The following is a 17,672-nucleotide window of genomic DNA, read 5'->3' as shown; positions in this document are numbered from 1 at the left end:
GCTATAAATAGTAAAATATTACTGAACAGTAGACCTTAAAAGGTTAATGTGTGTTTTATAAATTTACTTTTTAAATTTTTAGTTTATTTTGTATTTTAAAGGTTCTCGATGAAAAGATTTATCGTAGTCTTCTGCGAGTTTTCTCACAACTAATATTATTATAATTGAGGAGCCCATCTGCAAAACGCACTAAGTCACAAGAATAAAGATTTTGAGTTGATTTTATTTCCAGATTCTATATACTGATATCTATCATTTATTTAAATACAAAACCTATTAAAAAATTTTGGTCTTAAAAATGGACAAAGAAAATATCAATTTCAAGGGGACCCCTCTTCCAATTTATCCAAAACTTACAAAAAATATTTTTACGTATTTATGCCTTTTAATGTATGCAGAATTCAAAATTATTTGTTTATTCACTAATTTTCATCATTAATTCCTTCAAATTTTGCATTTTCTTAAGGTAACTCAAAATTTATACCCTAGCAACTTATTTTTAAATAGCTGCTAAAATGCTTGGTTTGGCTTCTTTACTTATGCAGCGAGCGAAAAAAGTCTGGTCAAGTCAGATTAGAGTTTTATGTTATTTTGCAGCTTTTAAAGTTGTAAATTTTCCTTATACTTTAAAAAAAAATGAGTAAGCATGTATAATAAAATCAAGAACAATGAATATAAAAAAAGAGGAGAGTTTCTTAGGGAAGAAATTTAATAGTCTCGACAATGAAAATACTGAAATGGAGTTGAATGATAATCCTGCTGTAACAATTTTGATTGATTTAAATGCTACAATTGTCATTAATAACTCTGTAAATAACGAATTTGGATTAAATTTATTTTCTACATCTGTATCTGCGAAGAAGGTGAAGCCAGTTTAATGTTGCAGAGCTTTTACAAGAACAAAAATATCTGGATATAGGATTATAGATTGTTCTATATTATCTGACATACTTAGTGTTTTAGCATGTCCTCAATGTGGCGAGTGTTCATCCTTGTCTTTGTCCGAAAAAATGCAAGACAAAAAAGGACTTGCCCTAAAGTTACTTATCAATTGCTTTAACTGTAAATATGAAAATGAGTTTTATATTTCAAACAATGTAACAGAGGATATGATATTAATTGTAGATACGCAATGGGTGCACTTGGACAGGGACAATCTGGTATAAAAATATTCACTACTTTAATAAATATGCTACAGCCATGACGCAAAATAATTATGAAAAGTTAGCTGTGAAAATAGGTGCTTTCACACAAAATGTTGCTAAAGACACCATGTTTGATGCGGTAGCAGAATTGTGTAAACATGCTGCTAATGTTGAAGTTTTTGATATTAGTGTGTCGTATGATGGTACTTGGCAGAGAAAAGGCTTTTCATCATGTTGTCTTTTCTGCATTATCAATGGACACTTGAAAAGTTTTGGATGTGGAACCAATGTACAGGTTCTGCAAAGGTTGCTTTTTGAAGAAAGATTTTTTAAAAACAAAACCTACAGCCTATGCCCAATAGAGGAACTCTCACATTTGTAAAAATAATTACAAAGGATCTGCCAGTGGTATGGAGACCACTGGTGAAAAATGTGTATTTTCAAGATGTACTGATAAGTAAAAATTGCGATATGTGAATTTTTTAGAAGACAGGGAAATTAAAAGTTTCATTAATGTCATAGACACTTACCCTGACATTTAACTTAATAAGTTAGAATGCGTGGAATGCTAATGAATCATTCAACAGTATTATTTGGGACTGACCAAAGACAGGTATGTGTCACTTGATAATTTGAAATTTGGTGTGTATGATGCGGGAGCAAACTTTAATATTGGTATGAAAGCTTCAGCGCTAGTTTTTGAACAATTAAACATGTTACCAGGTGCTTTCATGGTTAGCGGTTGCAATTAATCAAACAATTAAAGAATAAAACAATATAATTATAGAATGAATGAAAAAAATAGGTTGAGACGACAGTTAAATGGAGCAAAAAAAAAAAAAAATTAAAGTATGACAATTTAAAAAAAGATGGTATAACCTATGAACCAGGATGATTTTAAATACTATTTTTTAGATTTAGAGAACTTAATGATTGTTTTTTTTTGTTTTTTTTTTACATGTTTTGGTGTTATTTAATAAAAAAGTTAATTTGCTTTTTTCTCAGTATGAAGTATTTCAGATGCCAGGTAACATTGCTCGCCAATCATTCAAGTACTGTTTCTAAAAATTTCAGTGGATGTTTATTAAATGGTTTAGAATGTTTTAAGTTGAATAGTTTTTTTGTTGTTTTTTTACACCTGCTATTTATGCTGTTTTAATACCATATTATTGAATATTAGACTTTGACTTCAAAAAACCTGAAATTATATTTATAAAAAAAATTCTGTTCAACTTAAAACACTCGTCTGCTCTATATAAACACCATATAAAAATTTCAACCAGGGTTGTCTTGTTCCCTGTCCACAATATTGGCCGGCATGAAACCTGTTTTTGCTGTTTTTTGGTATTTTTTTTTTTTTTTATGGTTTCCATAAAAAAAAAATACCAAAAAACAGGTTATCATTTTATTTTTTCTAATACTTTTTTCTTATTTTTTTCTTTTTATATATGCTATTGATCTAACAATTTTTTTTTTCTAAAAATCGGTTTAAAAATTAGAGGGGGCTCCCCCTTAGTGCGCAACTAAGAGTAGTTTAGTTTTTCGTTGTTCTCAAAATCAGTTTACTGCGTTTTGTAAGCAGGCTTCTCAATTTACTAATACATATTTTCAACGACAACCGCAAGCAAGTCCCACGTTGCTCTGCGGTGCGGCGGACTTGCGTGTACTTTTTAAATACATGGGTTGATAGCCAGCACTTTATATTATAAACCACGAATTAAAATTAATTATTTTAATTAAAATTTTATTAATTAAATTAATTAAAATTAATTTAATTAAAATTTCAGAATGGTTTAAATTAAATAAGTTTTCTCTTAACATTGAAAAAACAAAATGGTCTCTTTTTCATCCATACTACAAAAAACATCTTCTACCAAGTGAATTGCCTGCTCTTTTTATAGATGACATTCAAATTAAAAGAGTAACGGCTACAAATTTTTTAGGGGTTTTTATTGATGAAAATCTGACATGGAAAAAACACATTGAAAACTTATCCTCTAAAATTTCCAAAAGTATAGGAATACTATTTAAAATAAGAAGCATGCTAAATAAACATACTTTAATTCAGCTTTACCACTCTTTTATTCATTGCCATCTAAACTATGCTAATGCGGCTTGGGGTAGTGTAAGTAAAACTAAATTAGAACCACTTTATCGCCAACAAAAACATGTTGCACGACTTATTAGTTTTAAACATCGATTTTATCATGCTAAGCCTCTTTTAAACGAAATGAATATTCTTAATATATATCAACTTAATCTTTTTAATGTATTGTGTTTTATGTTTAAATGTAAGTCTCGCACATCTCCAATTTCTTTTCACAATTTATATTCTTTAAAAGTTAAAAATAAATACAATTTGCGTAATGAAAATTTTATTCTTCAACCAGTTTTCAAAACTAATTTTGGTAAATTTTGTATTTCATTTAGAGGAGCATTTTTATGGAACAAAATAATGTTAAAACTTTTTGATTACTCTCATGAATGGAACTTTTTCTTATTTAAAAGAAAATTGAAAGAAATTCTTTTCTCAGTTGAAAACATTCTGATATATTTTTAAGTTTGTTTTGTTTTTTATTAATACTCTTAGGAAATATTTTATCGTAATTTATATATACGAAATCTTTTATCTTAACTTATATATATATATATATATATATATATATATACATATATATATATATATATATATATATATATATATATATATATATATATATATATATATATATATATATATATATATATATATATATATGTGTGTGTGTGTATTTGTGCGTATTATTTGTATGTGTATATATATATATTGATATGTAAGTATATTTATTTACATGTTTGTATGTTTAAATATGTATAAATAATTATATTTGTATTTATGTGTGAATATTTGTCTATGAATTATTAAAGGATTATTTATTATTTAAAATCTGTTTAGGCGGTTCTCGATGACAAGATCTTATGATCTTCTGCGAGTATCCGCGTTCTTGTTGTAACGTTAACAAAATTGTAATTCTGACTATACGTATTTTATTCATTCTTATATTGTAAAACTTATTTTGAATAAATAAAAAGAACAAAAAAAAAAAAATTTTAACCAACTATCAAACAGCATTCTTAACTTTCTTTAGGTATTGTAAATATGTGTGGTGTACTTGCACAAACTGGAGACATGTAAATAGTATTTGTTTTTGAAATATATAATAATGGTTAAAAACGGCACTTTCGGTCAGTTTCAATTTTTGATGCATGGTGAGTGATTTAGAACGGCTGATTGTCTGCGATATTGAACTTTTAAATTTTTTTTTATAGAAAAAGTTTTCGAAGACCCTAGATTATTCAAACATAAAATAATCAAAAGTTCATACTTAGTTTTTAGTACATTAATAAAAACATAATTATTTTTGTCAGGTCATGTCTTCTAGGCTAAATTACCCCGTCGGGTAAGTTGGACCCTTGCGACACGAGCAAACAAAAGAATTGTTTTTAAATGAACTTTTATATCTATGTACCAACTTATTAATTAAAAATTTTTCTAAATAATTAAAAACAGTGTTAACTAACACTGTTTTTAATCATTTAGAAAAATCTTTATTTAACTACGCAACACGGTTTTTATTATCGACGATATTAAAGTTTATTTACAACTTTTGAATCTGAGTGTTTTTTAAAAAAATTTTTTAGTTAAAATGGCAAGCAGTACTTGTCAGATATTAAGACCAATAAAAATCTCGACCTACTAAGTTATTCTACAAAAAGAACATCTACTAAAAAGTGGAACTAATTTTCAGAAACTTTGAGCTGAGTTACTTGTGAAACTGCTGCAGTTCTCCAACAATGTCCATGCTGAGATCTTCCTGATAAAAACTGACTAAGGTATGACAGCCTTTGAAATACTCTTCTTCGCTTAAGTGTAGGCTATTGATGAATGAAAACTGTGCTGACACATCCTTAATTTGAGGGGGGTGTAAACTTTATAAGGTCATAAAAACCGAACAACAAGAGATAATTGAATTGAGTTTGAAACTTGTCGATGAATATAAATTAAGTTAATATTGAAAAAAAATAACAAATTTGACTCATTGTCTTTCTATTTGGGGCAGGGGGGGCTAACGTTTAGAGATTTTTGTTTTTCTCATTTTCCAACACCGCAATTTTTTGCATAGCATCCTCATTCATTATTTACATGAACATACTTGAATATGGAGTTTTTTCATGTTTCAAAGTTGCTTAGCTCAAACTTGAATAAAAGTTGTCTACGACCTTGTCTGATAGAGATATCCTCACACTGCCCAGATTAAGTTCTTCCTGTTGCAATGCAGTCCTTGTTTTATGAAAATGTTGCCGTTTGTCCTGCCAAATTACCAGCATCAACACAAACTCCAATTCCATCATTTTATTAGCTAAACTTGCTGCCTTTTGCACAGTGTCACCTTTTTGTGACTGGTCGTCAGCAATGCTTTTCAGTGCATCAACTATTTCTGAGAAAGATTCCAGAATAGCACCAGTTGCAGTTGAGTGTGCTTCCCATTGAATATCTGAAAAGGGTTTTAAAACCTTTTTATCTTATACATGAGATTTCAAGCAGAATGACCTTTTTCTATCTCTCTCATAGCAACGACAGTTCTATAATTTATTTCAAATGGTGACATTCCTGAGCCTTGCTTTTTAACATCTTTGCTGAAATAAAAAGACTGCTTCCAATCGCAAGAAGGTATAATACAAAAAAATTTTAAAAAGTAGCCCATTTTCTCTTTTTCGATAAATCAGCTAAGACTTCAATTGAATTATTATGGCGTTGTGGACAATGTCTAATTAAAGTAATAATTGGTTTTAAAATGTCTGTGTCAATAAATATAAAACATGAAGGTAATTCATTTGAATTATTAATTTGCACATTATTGATACTGCATTGTGTTACTTTTTTTAAAGATATTGACATCAAGATTTTAGATTTTGTGTTAGTAAAATTAGTGATTTCCAATTGAGAAGTCAAACTATTTGTATTGCATACTGATGATACTGGAGAAAACTAATTTCCTCAAAAATATATTTTTTTAAATATATTGCTACCACCTTTTTCATTCTTAGATTTTAATCATATTTTCTTTTTTCTATAATAAAAAATGCACTGATGAACGAGGCTAGCAAATAAAGTAAAACACGGGGATTATACACGGGGATTGCGCGGCCGTGGCGCAGTGGTTAGAGCGCTTGCTTTTTAAGCAAGAGATCCAGGTTCGAAACAAGCCTTGGACATATTTTCGCGTCACGGTAAGGAAGGAGGCGTGAACTTTCTGATTAAATGCTCTTCCGCGGTGCTCTGTGACAAGACCTTTAGGTCTTCTTGGGGCACCTAAATAACAGTATAAAAAAAAAAAAAAAAAAAAAAAAAAATTATAGTTTTCTATAAGTTACATATCTAAATATAATAATTGTTCCTAAAAATCGTGGCTTATTCAGTTTAATAAACATGAAACAGTTACTGGCAGAAACAGTTATCAAAAGCTGATTCCAGTAAATAAAGCGCAAAACTCTAAACACCTATTTTCCAACATAAATAACCCGTTGCTAAGGCCGTTCATGCAGTTGCAGTAATTTAGTAATTGCAAAAAATTTGTAGTAGTTCGTCGTGGTGCCCCTTTCCTTGCGGTGCCATAAGCACGTACTTAGTGTGCTTACTGGTTAATCTACTACTGCTCTTGATTCTAAAGACAGCGCTTCAACCACTGCGCCAAGGCTGATTAAATTTGACTCGTTTTCAAATCAACAACAAAGTAAACAAAATTCTTACCGGAAAGGCACAGTTATAAAATTGAAAATACAGTAGGTTGAAAATTCAGTAGGTCAAAAATACAGTAGGTCACCTTTTAGTAGGTTGCAAATTAGTAGTACATGTTTTAATTAGGCGTAAATATAAAAATCAAAAACTGTTGGTTGAAAAAAACATGAACAGATAAATTTTTTATCTGTTCATGTTGGTTTGCACATTTCCTCTGGGGCTCATACTATCCGGTCAAATCACGCAAATATTTTTTGTGACACTACGCAAACAATAATTCTTCCTTTGAAAGCTAGTAGCATCTTGGTACCTATCTAATAATAGAAAAGATAAGATAAGAAATAGTATGTAAATATAGAAAAAATGGTAAGAAATAGTAGGCAAGTATATAAAGGAATAGTTAGAAGTAATAAAACAAATAAAAAAAAAATAATAACTAAGAAATAGTAAAAAAAGGTAGTATGTATGAATTGAAAAGAATTGTAAGAAAAAATATGCTCAAAATAATGTTGTTTACAGAAAGGAACAGGAGGTTAGTATGTTTTGAAGTTTAAAAAAACAAAACGTGAACTACTCGACCGAATAAAAGAATCAAAACTTTGCCGCACTAACAATATATAGTTTTGCTTATAAAAAAATGACGAACCTTCACAGTTGTCAAAACATTGTTTCATCAAAATCGTTCAATTTTTTTTGGATTTGTTTTCAGGCAACTAAAAGTTAATATAGCCTTTTGGAGCTCTTATAAATGAAAAATTAATTATTTTTTTAAACAATTCTTTTGTACCTGGTGTACCAAAGAAAAACCTTAAATAATATTCCGCGTTCGTTTTCCTGACACTTCAGTGAGTTATACCATTATATTGCGCAAAAAGCCAATGAGCATAGTAATTAGAAGCTTAGAATTTAACAGATATTAAAAATAGCTGCAAAGCATTCTTTATTTTAGAATAAACCATGGTCCTTACTAAAACGCGATGAATGTTTTAAAATTTAGGTAAGTATTATTAAGTTCCATGTATTATTGTTGATTAAACATTTTGTTTTAAATGCAAATTATAATCTGCTTTACTAAAATAAAAAAATAAAAAATGTGCACAAATTTTTAAACTGATTTCTGTTCTACTTTCTACATAATTGTATTCATAACTAATTTATAAGTTTGACTATAAAAGGTTGCATAAATTGCTTATGATGACCAATGTAGTCACATGTAAAAAAATTTTAAAACATTTTGATAAAATCTAAAAGCTACTGATATCTATAAACTGATCAAAAATCAGTAAGCAAAACAACAAAACAAAAACAAAAAATAATAATAAAGCAAAAAATAGGTATGAAAAGTGGCTCTAATAGGTAATAAGGGTAGCATGATCAATAATAAAGAAATAGCATTAAGATTAAAAGTTTTTGAGAGCTCCATCAGAAAAACTTAGTAAACATTTAAAATGACTAGTGGAATCCAACTTCAGGTTATATTTTGTCAAATAATAGCCAATGAAACGCTTTGATATTGTAAACTTACTAACACATTCAACGAAAAATGTGAAAAATGTCTTTCTTTAAATACAGTTAGGATTATTTTACTTAGAATTGCAACCCTCGGAATTAGGGTCGGCATTCGGCAATGCGGACCTATCTGCCGACCTAAAAGTGTTTGAGGTTGGCAAAAAATTGCCAACCTTGTTTCTATGTTTTATGGTAACCTTTTTGTGTCAACTTTTTTTTGCCAACTTAATGTCGACCTAATGCCGATCTCTAAAAATTTGAGGTCGGCAATTTATTGCCGACCTCAAAGTCATTTTTCCTAACTCCGAGGGTTGGCATTGGTGTTTATGCAGCTGTTAGAAAACCCATGCTGACGGTTCACTAGATTAGAGCAATGAAAGAAGACAATTGGATGATCATAGGATTGATAGTTTCACCCTACCTCATTACCTTAATCTTGTAAGCCGTGAACCATTAAGTAGTCTCTATATAAGTGTGTTGATTAATTTGGCTTGTATAAGTTTTCCTCACATCTGCTCCGTTAACATTAAAATTTGATTTTAACCTACACACTTTTACAGAGAGTACTGCACGGTTCCATCAGTAGATATGTTGATTGATCAAAATAAATGGTTAAAGTTTCAATAAGATCTACCGCCTGTCTACATCACTTGCACAGTCAAAGCACTGATGAGAGAAACTAAAATAATTTTTTTTTGCCCTTTTTTTTGCTTGATTACTAAATTTTAATCGAATTAAATCCATCTATGCTTGTTTGGACAAAGAGTTAGTCAAGGCCCGAACAAAATTTATAATTAGCCATTACCAGATACAATTTGGAGTAAAGTTCTGATTTGCAACAATCTTGTTAAACCGATTCAAAAAAAAAAAAAAAAGCAACATGCAAAAGTGTGCGTGGCGGTTATTTTATATATTAGTTTAAATCTTTATCTTTGTTGCGCGAATATTAGTATATCGCTATATAGTATTTTATTGCTAATTTTTGTTAATGTTTGATAATTTATCATTTTTGTTATTGTTTTAGTATGTGATCTAAGATGCAAGTTTTGTTTAGCATAAAAATTTTCGCAAATAAATAAAAAACTAGTTCCGTTTCTTCTTTAGTTTCTGTTTTATGAATATTTATAATGTATATAGTTTACTTTTTATAAAAAAGCCTAATTTTTTTTATTTTATTTGAAAGTACTGTATAATGGTATTTATATATTTATTATTGAAAATGAAACTAAACTTTTATTTATTTAACGAGTTTACCCTAGCATATAGCCTATATATATAGCCAATATATATATATTTATATATATTTAAGTTCGTGACAACTTTTTTAAAAAAACTTCTTTTATCAGACTAAGGATATGAAGTATATATATGTATATATAAGTATATATGAAGAATATGAAGATAAAAACACCAAATTATGTAGTCAAATAAAAAAAACTTTAAATTTTATTGCTAAAAAGTGTTTAATGAAGATAAATAAATAATAAAAACGTTTTTAATGAACGTTTTAAACTTTGTTAAAACAAAGCTAAAAAAACTATTACGTAAATCACGCCCAAGCATGTTAAAATAAAAAGTTTTTAAAAACTTTATTGTTTATGGCCTCTAAACTTAATAATGTTAAGACCCAATAATAATATGAAGAATAGTTTATTTTAATGAACTGCTGTATGAATCAATATGCATTTTACTCTTCTGTTACTTTTGTACCATTCAAGCCCTGACTTTGTTGATAGATGCAGCAAAAAAAGTCGTCAGAGTAATCATAACAAATTGATTTTTACCGCAAAGCAGACAAATGTCTGCTTTGATTTTTTATTGATTTGACGTCTGGTTGATTTTTTTTATTTTATAGGCTTTAACAGACACCTTTATATTTTGTTGGTTTTAACCACTCCAAGGCACTGAATCCATAACATATTCAACTGTTTAATTAGGTTTATCTCAGTAGAGTAATCATAAATTAAGCCAGTAGTTTTATTTTTTGAAATGGTTTCTGACAATCTGTTGACAACAAAAGCACTAAGTACCAAGTGTTTGTGTCTTTTTTATATGCTTGTAACTGTACCCTGATAGAGTTCAAAATCAGCTGTCCAACCAGATATGCCACAGATAAAAAATATTTTTTTTACCATAACTTGATTTGGCTTTTCTTTTGTAAATTTTTGGAAGTACTTTTCCTATTAAAGGGTTCTGCTCATCTATTGGGTTATACTCTTTTCTGGGTAACATGAGAAAGTAAGATTACGTTTAGGAATTTTGCGTTTATTGCGTTTATGAGAGACTAAATTTTTCGAGTTTATTGTTTTATTTTTTTGAATTTTAATTAGCATTGATATGAATACTGTTTTGAAAGAACAAATAACGGTTCACAAGCTACAACTGCATTTAATATTGTGGCTTTTTGCTAGTACATTTTTATTCTGGGAAAACGTAAACATTCAATTTGTGCAATAATATTATTATGATAAAAAAAATATATATATATATAATTATACTTAAAAATTTCAGCTGTTGTAATATTAATTGTTTTTTCAGTTTTAATTAGATGAAATATCTTTCTGTTTAACGAAAATTTTAAAAATTTCTAGTTTAAAGAAAGTAAATATAAGAAATATTCATAAAATATGTGGATAGTAAAAGTATTTTATTTACTTCAAACTTAAATTATTATACTATTCTGAGTTGCTTTAAAATACTCCTTAAACAGGCCACTCAATTTTAGATTTATTTTTTTCTTCCCAATATTTATTGGTGTGCTAGTGAGTTCATCTTCACTCAATATATTCTTTTCATCCTCAATTTAGTTAGACATATTTTCAGCAGAAGGGTTAAAAGTCTCACCGCGAAAGTTGTAAGAATCTGATTTTTACCATCCGTTTTACCAAATCACAGCAGCGGTTTATGGTAAACCGCTGCCGTGGCTTATTTAAGAAACATTAGTTATACTTTATATAATTAATTTTATAAAACTAATTATGTTCAGTGATACCCATAATTGATATGATAAAACAAATAGATACGCTAAGAACAGATTTTTTATTATATAAACACAAAGACAAATTGCACTAAGTATATTTAAAAAATTTTGTAATTTTATTACAACCTTTGATAATATAAAAGCAACAGATTACAAATATTTATACGATTATATAAAACACATTTTAAAGCAGCAGTGACGCAGTAGTCAGAGCATTCAATTTGTTATGGTGACCAAGCTGAAGAAAATATTTTAAAATTGGTCTAATATAGGTCGTGAAAGCTCTAACTTGGATTATAGATCACAAAATTTAAAACATTTTAAAATCAAGTATGCTGTGGAGTTAACTTAATGGACAACATTTGCAATATGTTTTTTGTTGTTTAGGTTAGAGTCCATAGTCACTCCTAGATCTTTCGGGTTGAAGAACAAGATAAAAAATAATCACCAAGACTTTATTGATCTTTACACCTTTGCATAATGAAGGAGGTGGTATCTTATGTGAAAAACACTTCTTGTTTGCAATTGTTAATTGTCACGTTTCAGTGTTATCAGTGCGAACCTATTTATAGCAATTGCTAAATTTTGACTATGACTCATGTCACGATAAAAACTATTTATCATTCACCAAAAGTTTTAAAGAATAATTAAGATAGTTATGTCTACTAAATCGTTAGCATAAAGTAAAAATAATGTTGGTCCTAAGACACTGCTTTTTGGAACTTCACTAAAAATTTAAATTAAGTTTGATAGATAATTTCCGACCTTAACTTGTTGATATCCGAAGAGAAACGCAGAAATCCGATTAAGAATATTATCTCATATTACATTGGCATGTGAGTGAAACGCATTTTGGAAATCAATATATAAAAAATCCATTATCAGATGATTATTGAGTGTAATGCTCCAATCATTTTCAGATTCTAAAAGGTTTGTACACGTAAAGCGTTTTTAGAGGAAACCGTGTTGATCAGCTATGAAGAGTTAGATACTCCTTAATATGTGAATCATCCGTAACGCGACAACAAGTGAATGTCAGATGGGTCTATAATTAATAGGATCCGTAGTAGCTCCTATTCTAAAACTTGGAGAAACAAAAGTTTGACATGGTAAGGAACTTGGCTTGAATTCTGCATAAGTATAAAGCATAGTGGAAAACACAGCAAATAAGCTAGTTTTTTCAGAAGTATATTAGGTATACCATGAGTATGAAATAAAATTAAACGGAGAAATAAAATTAAATCCAGCACATCGCATAATTCGCTGGGTTTAATTTTAGTTAAAGATTTATTCACTGTTTCAGGGGGAAAATTTACAGTTTCAATAAACTAAGTTTTAATATATTGAATTCATCTGCATAATTTTTAATGAATGGAGAGCAAATGTTATCATTCATAAAAACATCTAAAAGTGGGTGTTAAATACAGGTGTATATATATATATATACATATATATATACACTGAGGCATATTCGTTTAGACGCATCAATTTTTTTCTCTTTATCTTAATTTTTTTCTATGTATTGTCAACTGATATGCATGCAAGTTATTATCAAAATAATTGTTGTGTTGTGGGCTAATAAAAATCACAAAAAAAATTTTTCTATGTGTCTTTATTAACATGAGAGTATGTTTGATATACAAAAGTACATTTTTTAATTGGAATATATCTATAGACGCAGTCATATTTTTGACATTAAAAGATGGAAATTAGTAATGCGTATGTCCTCCATTACATTGGATCACCTCAAAAATTCGGCCTTTCATTAACTCCACTAGTCGTTGAAGTGTAGTTTGATCCAACTCGGACCATGCTTCAAGGATTTTTCACTTTAACTCAGTAAAATTTTAAATTGGTGCCCGGCTGCTTTAGCGTCATAAACTTTTCTTGATAGCATTCCCCACACTTTCACGATTGGATTTAAGTCCGGGCTACAAGCTGGCCATTCGAGAACCGGGATGTTGTGGTCTTTAAACCATTTCATAGAGTGCCTAGATGTGTGAATTGCAGCATTATCTTGCTGAAATATGGCATTATCGTCCATGTTTTCATCCATATAAGTTATGAGAACATTATCCAACATTTCTGTATACTTTATCGAGTTCTTTTTAGGTAAACCACAACACAATTTTCCTGAATAAGAAAATCCACCCCAAATCATTAAACTTCCTCCTCCATAATTTCGTTTTGTTTGTGGGTCATTTATTCCTCTTAGATCATGCCAATAACAACTGTAAGAGTCCGGACCATCTAAATTGAACTTTTTTTCATCTGAAAATATTACGTTTTGCCACTCATGAGTCCAATGCATATGGTTTTTAGCAAACTGTAATCTAGCAATTTTATGGTGTTTTTTTAACATTGGCTTTTGGTGTGGTTTCTTCCACTTTACATTTGGTGTTGTACGTAGAATATGTGCAACATGTTTATTGGTGACAGGCAATAATAATTTATCCTTTAATTGTGTTGCATTCAATTTATTTTTGGTTGCTTCGAAGCGAATTCGATTAATTTGCCGATTTGTTAATACTTTGTTGCCGTTTGTTGCTTTTTTTACACCGTAATTGTCACCTTTTGCAATGTAGTTTCGTACAACATGGTCAGATCTTCCAATTTTTCTTGCTATTTCTCGTATAGAAAGTGCGGGTGAGATTTCTGAGCCACGATATAAATTAATTTGTATTTTTTCAGCATCTGTCAAATACTTTCCTTTAGGCATTTCGTAAAATGCAATAAAAATGATACTGGCAGAGCAAAAGATCTACACAAATCTATTTTATGCACATAATGATATAAATATTCTGTTTAAGTCAGTAAACAAAGAGCTATTAAATCTTACTGAATGGTTTAATGCAAACAAATTATCGTTAAATGTAACCAAAACAAAATATACTTTTTTCCATCGTTTTCATGACCGAGATAAAATTCCATTGAAACTTCCAAAACTTTGTATTGCCAATCAGGACATAAAAAGAGAAACCACTTTAAAATTTCTCGGCGTGCTTCTTGATGAAAATGTGACGTGGAGAGATCACATACAATATCTCGAAAATACAATCTCAAGGAACATAGGCCTGCTATGCAGAGCTAAGCCTTTTTTAAATCCAACTTGCTTAAAGCTTTTATATTTCTCGTTCATTCATTGCCATCTTAATTATGCAAATATTGCTTGGTGCAGTACAAATAAAAATAAAATAAAAAAACTATTTAATAAACAAAAGCATGCAATCAGAATCATTTCCAATGTGGGCCGTTATACACACTCCCAAGCATTATTTGTTAATTTAAATATAATGAATGTTTATCAATTAAATGTCTATCAAGTTCTTATATTTATGTTCAAAATTAATAAAAATATATCTCCTAAAATTTTTTACCCATTATTCAAAATAAATCAGAATAGATATCTCACCAGATTTTCAAATAACAGTTATATCCAACCCAAAAGTTATTTTGCGGCGACCGAATTTTCAATTTCTACTAGAGGGCCGAAATTATGGAATAAAATATTAACTAATGAACTTAAAACAATTTCTATGCTAAATGAGTTTAAGAATAAATTAAAGCAAAAACTACAGATGATCGACGTAGCGCTCAGCTTTTTCTGAAGTTTTAATGAGGCTTGAAAAAAAAAAATATATATATATATATATATAAAATTATGGTTTATAAGAATTATTCACATATTTAAAGGTATATGCTGGTGTAAAAGGAAAGCTTCAGGATTATGCGTATTTGCTTGCTTGCTTATTAGTAATATAGTTTCTTTGTACAAATTCCTTTTTTTCTTTTTTTAAAATTTTTCTTAACCAACACAAAAACAAAAAGTTAAAGTAGGACTTTAGGACCGATGATTTTTATTCTATTAAGTCTTTATAAAAATGTTTTATATTATATAGTGTTACGTTTTTAAATTTTTGTTGTCTTATATTTACGGTATAGACTAAGGGGCTTGGTGATAAGACCAATTATGTCTTCTTCTTGCCCCTGCTATTTGTATTTATATTATGCTTTACGACTTTAATAAATTTATATGGCAAAAAAAAAAAAAAAAAAAAAAAAAAAAAAAAAAAAAAAAGATCAAATTACACTAAAATTTATCAATTTATTTGTGTAAAAGTGATTAAAAATCAATAATTACCGTTATTAACCTGATTGCGTCTATAGATATATTCCAATTAAAAAATGTGCTTTTGTATATCAAACATACTCTCATGTTAATAAAGACACATAGAAAATTTTTTTTTGAGGTTTTTATTAGCCCACAACACAACAATTATTTTGATAATAACTTACATGCATATCAGTTGACAATACATAGAAAAAAATTAAGATAAAGAGAAAAAAATTGATGCGTCTAAACGAATATGCCTCAGTGTATATATATATATATATATATATATATATATATATATATATATATATATATATATATATATATATATATATATATATATATATATATATATATATATATATATATATATATATATAGATTAGTTAATAAAGATTTTAACTCTGAAAAACAATCTTTTACGAACAAGACCGTTGTGTGGAGAAACAAGTTGAGCGCGGTACGACCAGAGACGTGGTGGGAATCAAACTAGAAAGTTCATGCTTACGATGCTACACTAGGCTACCACTACACCATAACACTATATTATTTAATTTTGATTTATTTACATTATATCAATTAGTATTTGATCTTTATTTCATTTTTTATTTTTTTGATATTATTTAAATTTTATTTAATTAATATAGTTATTTCATTAATTTTTCTATAAATAAAAACTGTTAAATTTAAACTGGAATACGCTGTAAATTTATTACATTTTTGAAATGATTAAAAGTTTTTATGAATTTTTTTAGTATTGCGTTCGTTATCATTTGGGTGACAGCTTTAGGTATGAAATATTATTTTTATATCATTTTTATATTTTTTTATAAGGTTTTATTTTTCTTTATCTAATAAAAAATGCTTTGCATTTAACAGAATGCTCTCCACAGAACAAGTATAAAGATAATCAGCTGAGTGTCCATAAGTTTCATAAATCTAGCCATCGACTAACAAAACTTTTTAGACGAGTCTTAAATTTTCTTGAAAAAAGAAAAAGTAAGAATAGAAAAGCTGTAGTAGCGTCAAAAAGGAACGAGTTTTATGGATTCCATCAAAATGAGAACGTTTTTAAAAAATTTCTAGAAAACGGTTCGAAAGTTGCGGTAATTTCTACTCCAAAGTTTACTGTTAAATTAACTAGAAAAAGACACTTTGTTAAAAACGACACCAGAAAACTTTTTAAAAAAAGCAACAGTACAGTTAAAGGAAATAAGCTGATTAGTGGACAACGTCGGTCAGAATTCATTGTTGCAAATGATCTTGATGGAGCTTTAGAAGAAACAAAAAGTGACTTTGTCGGAAATGAATCACTATACGACATTATGAATAAACTAAACAAGCAACGAGTAATGGTATCTAACCATACTTTAGAAAAAGTAGCGAACAATGTTGAAACTCGTGCTAATTCCGATGTCCCCTTATTAAAAACGTTTCATTCATCAAACCCTCGAAAAGACCGTCTTGAGAAACTGTTTGTTCGTTTTCTCGATGACATGACTCGTAAAATGGGATTAGACCCCCTTAGCATTGCTCATCAGTTAGAAAATCTTTATCGGAATAAAGCAAGACGATCAGAAATTCAGAGAGCACGTTTAAAGCATGTTAATAAATAGCTAATCTTTTAACACAAAATTTATTGTTGATAACGTAGCTTTATTGACTAAACCTGTTATTTCAAATCATTGTATAAAAGTTTTTTTTAAGGAAAGTTCAATTGGTAACAAGTAAGGTTTAACTATTCGTTTAGTATTGTTAACTTGTGTATAGTTTAATGTTGTTTGCTTTGTGTTGTTAAAGCCAAGTTTTTAATAGTTGTAGAAATGTCGTCCAATTGTACGATTTTGCTAGATAACAATTGTCGCCAAATTAGATTGTTTCTAAATCCGCAATAATCGTTTTACTACTTAAATTTTGTTGTTCAACAAACGGTAAGTTATGCAAACTAGTCAAGAAAGTATTTCCAAATTACAAATCTAATTGTTGAACAACTATTGTAGGATGTTTCAACAACTATTAGAGATCAACCATGATCGTGTCTAAATAACAGGAAACACTTAAAGTGTTTTGTGTTTGTGTTACCTGTGTAAAGTTAAACTTACTTTTTTTAAATTTGTTTGATGCAAGTACTCGCATGCAGAAAAA

The 17,672-nt window shown here is 28.7% G+C and overlaps 1 protein-coding gene across 1 annotated transcript; it reads left to right on the top strand.

Moving 5' to 3' along the window:
• The first annotated feature begins 7,751 nt into the window (after positions 1-7,751).
• LOC105848581 (uncharacterized) lies at positions 7,752-17,383 on the top strand. Its single transcript, XM_065791536.1, has 3 exons — positions 7,752-7,921; positions 16,283-16,317; positions 16,407-17,383. Exons 1-3 carry the CDS (start codon positions 7,902-7,904, stop codon positions 17,141-17,143), a joined length of 792 nt encoding a protein of 263 aa, XP_065647608.1. The 5' UTR covers positions 7,752-7,901; the 3' UTR covers positions 17,144-17,383.
• Positions 17,384-17,672: the final 289 nt, after the last annotated feature.

The sequence above is a fragment of the Hydra vulgaris genome, chromosome 02 (assembly GCF_038396675.1).
Source record: "Hydra vulgaris chromosome 02, alternate assembly HydraT2T_AEP".
In the NCBI taxonomy this organism is placed as follows: domain Eukaryota; kingdom Metazoa; phylum Cnidaria; class Hydrozoa; order Anthoathecata; family Hydridae; genus Hydra; species Hydra vulgaris.
Note: the sequence above shows the minus strand (reverse complement) of the source record. Positions and strands in the feature narration are given on the sequence as shown.

Excerpts from the sequence above, each read along its gene's own strand:
- LOC105848581 (XM_065791536.1), top strand. The coding sequence starts at position 7,902 with ATGAATGTTTTAAAATTTAG. Across the intron at positions 7,922-16,282 it reads ATGAATGTTTTAAAATTTAG|TATTGCGTTCGTTATCATTT; the intron begins GTAAGTATTATT and ends GAATTTTTTTAG. Across the intron at positions 16,318-16,406 it reads CATTTGGGTGACAGCTTTAG|AATGCTCTCCACAGAACAAG; the intron begins GTATGAAATATT and ends TGCATTTAACAG.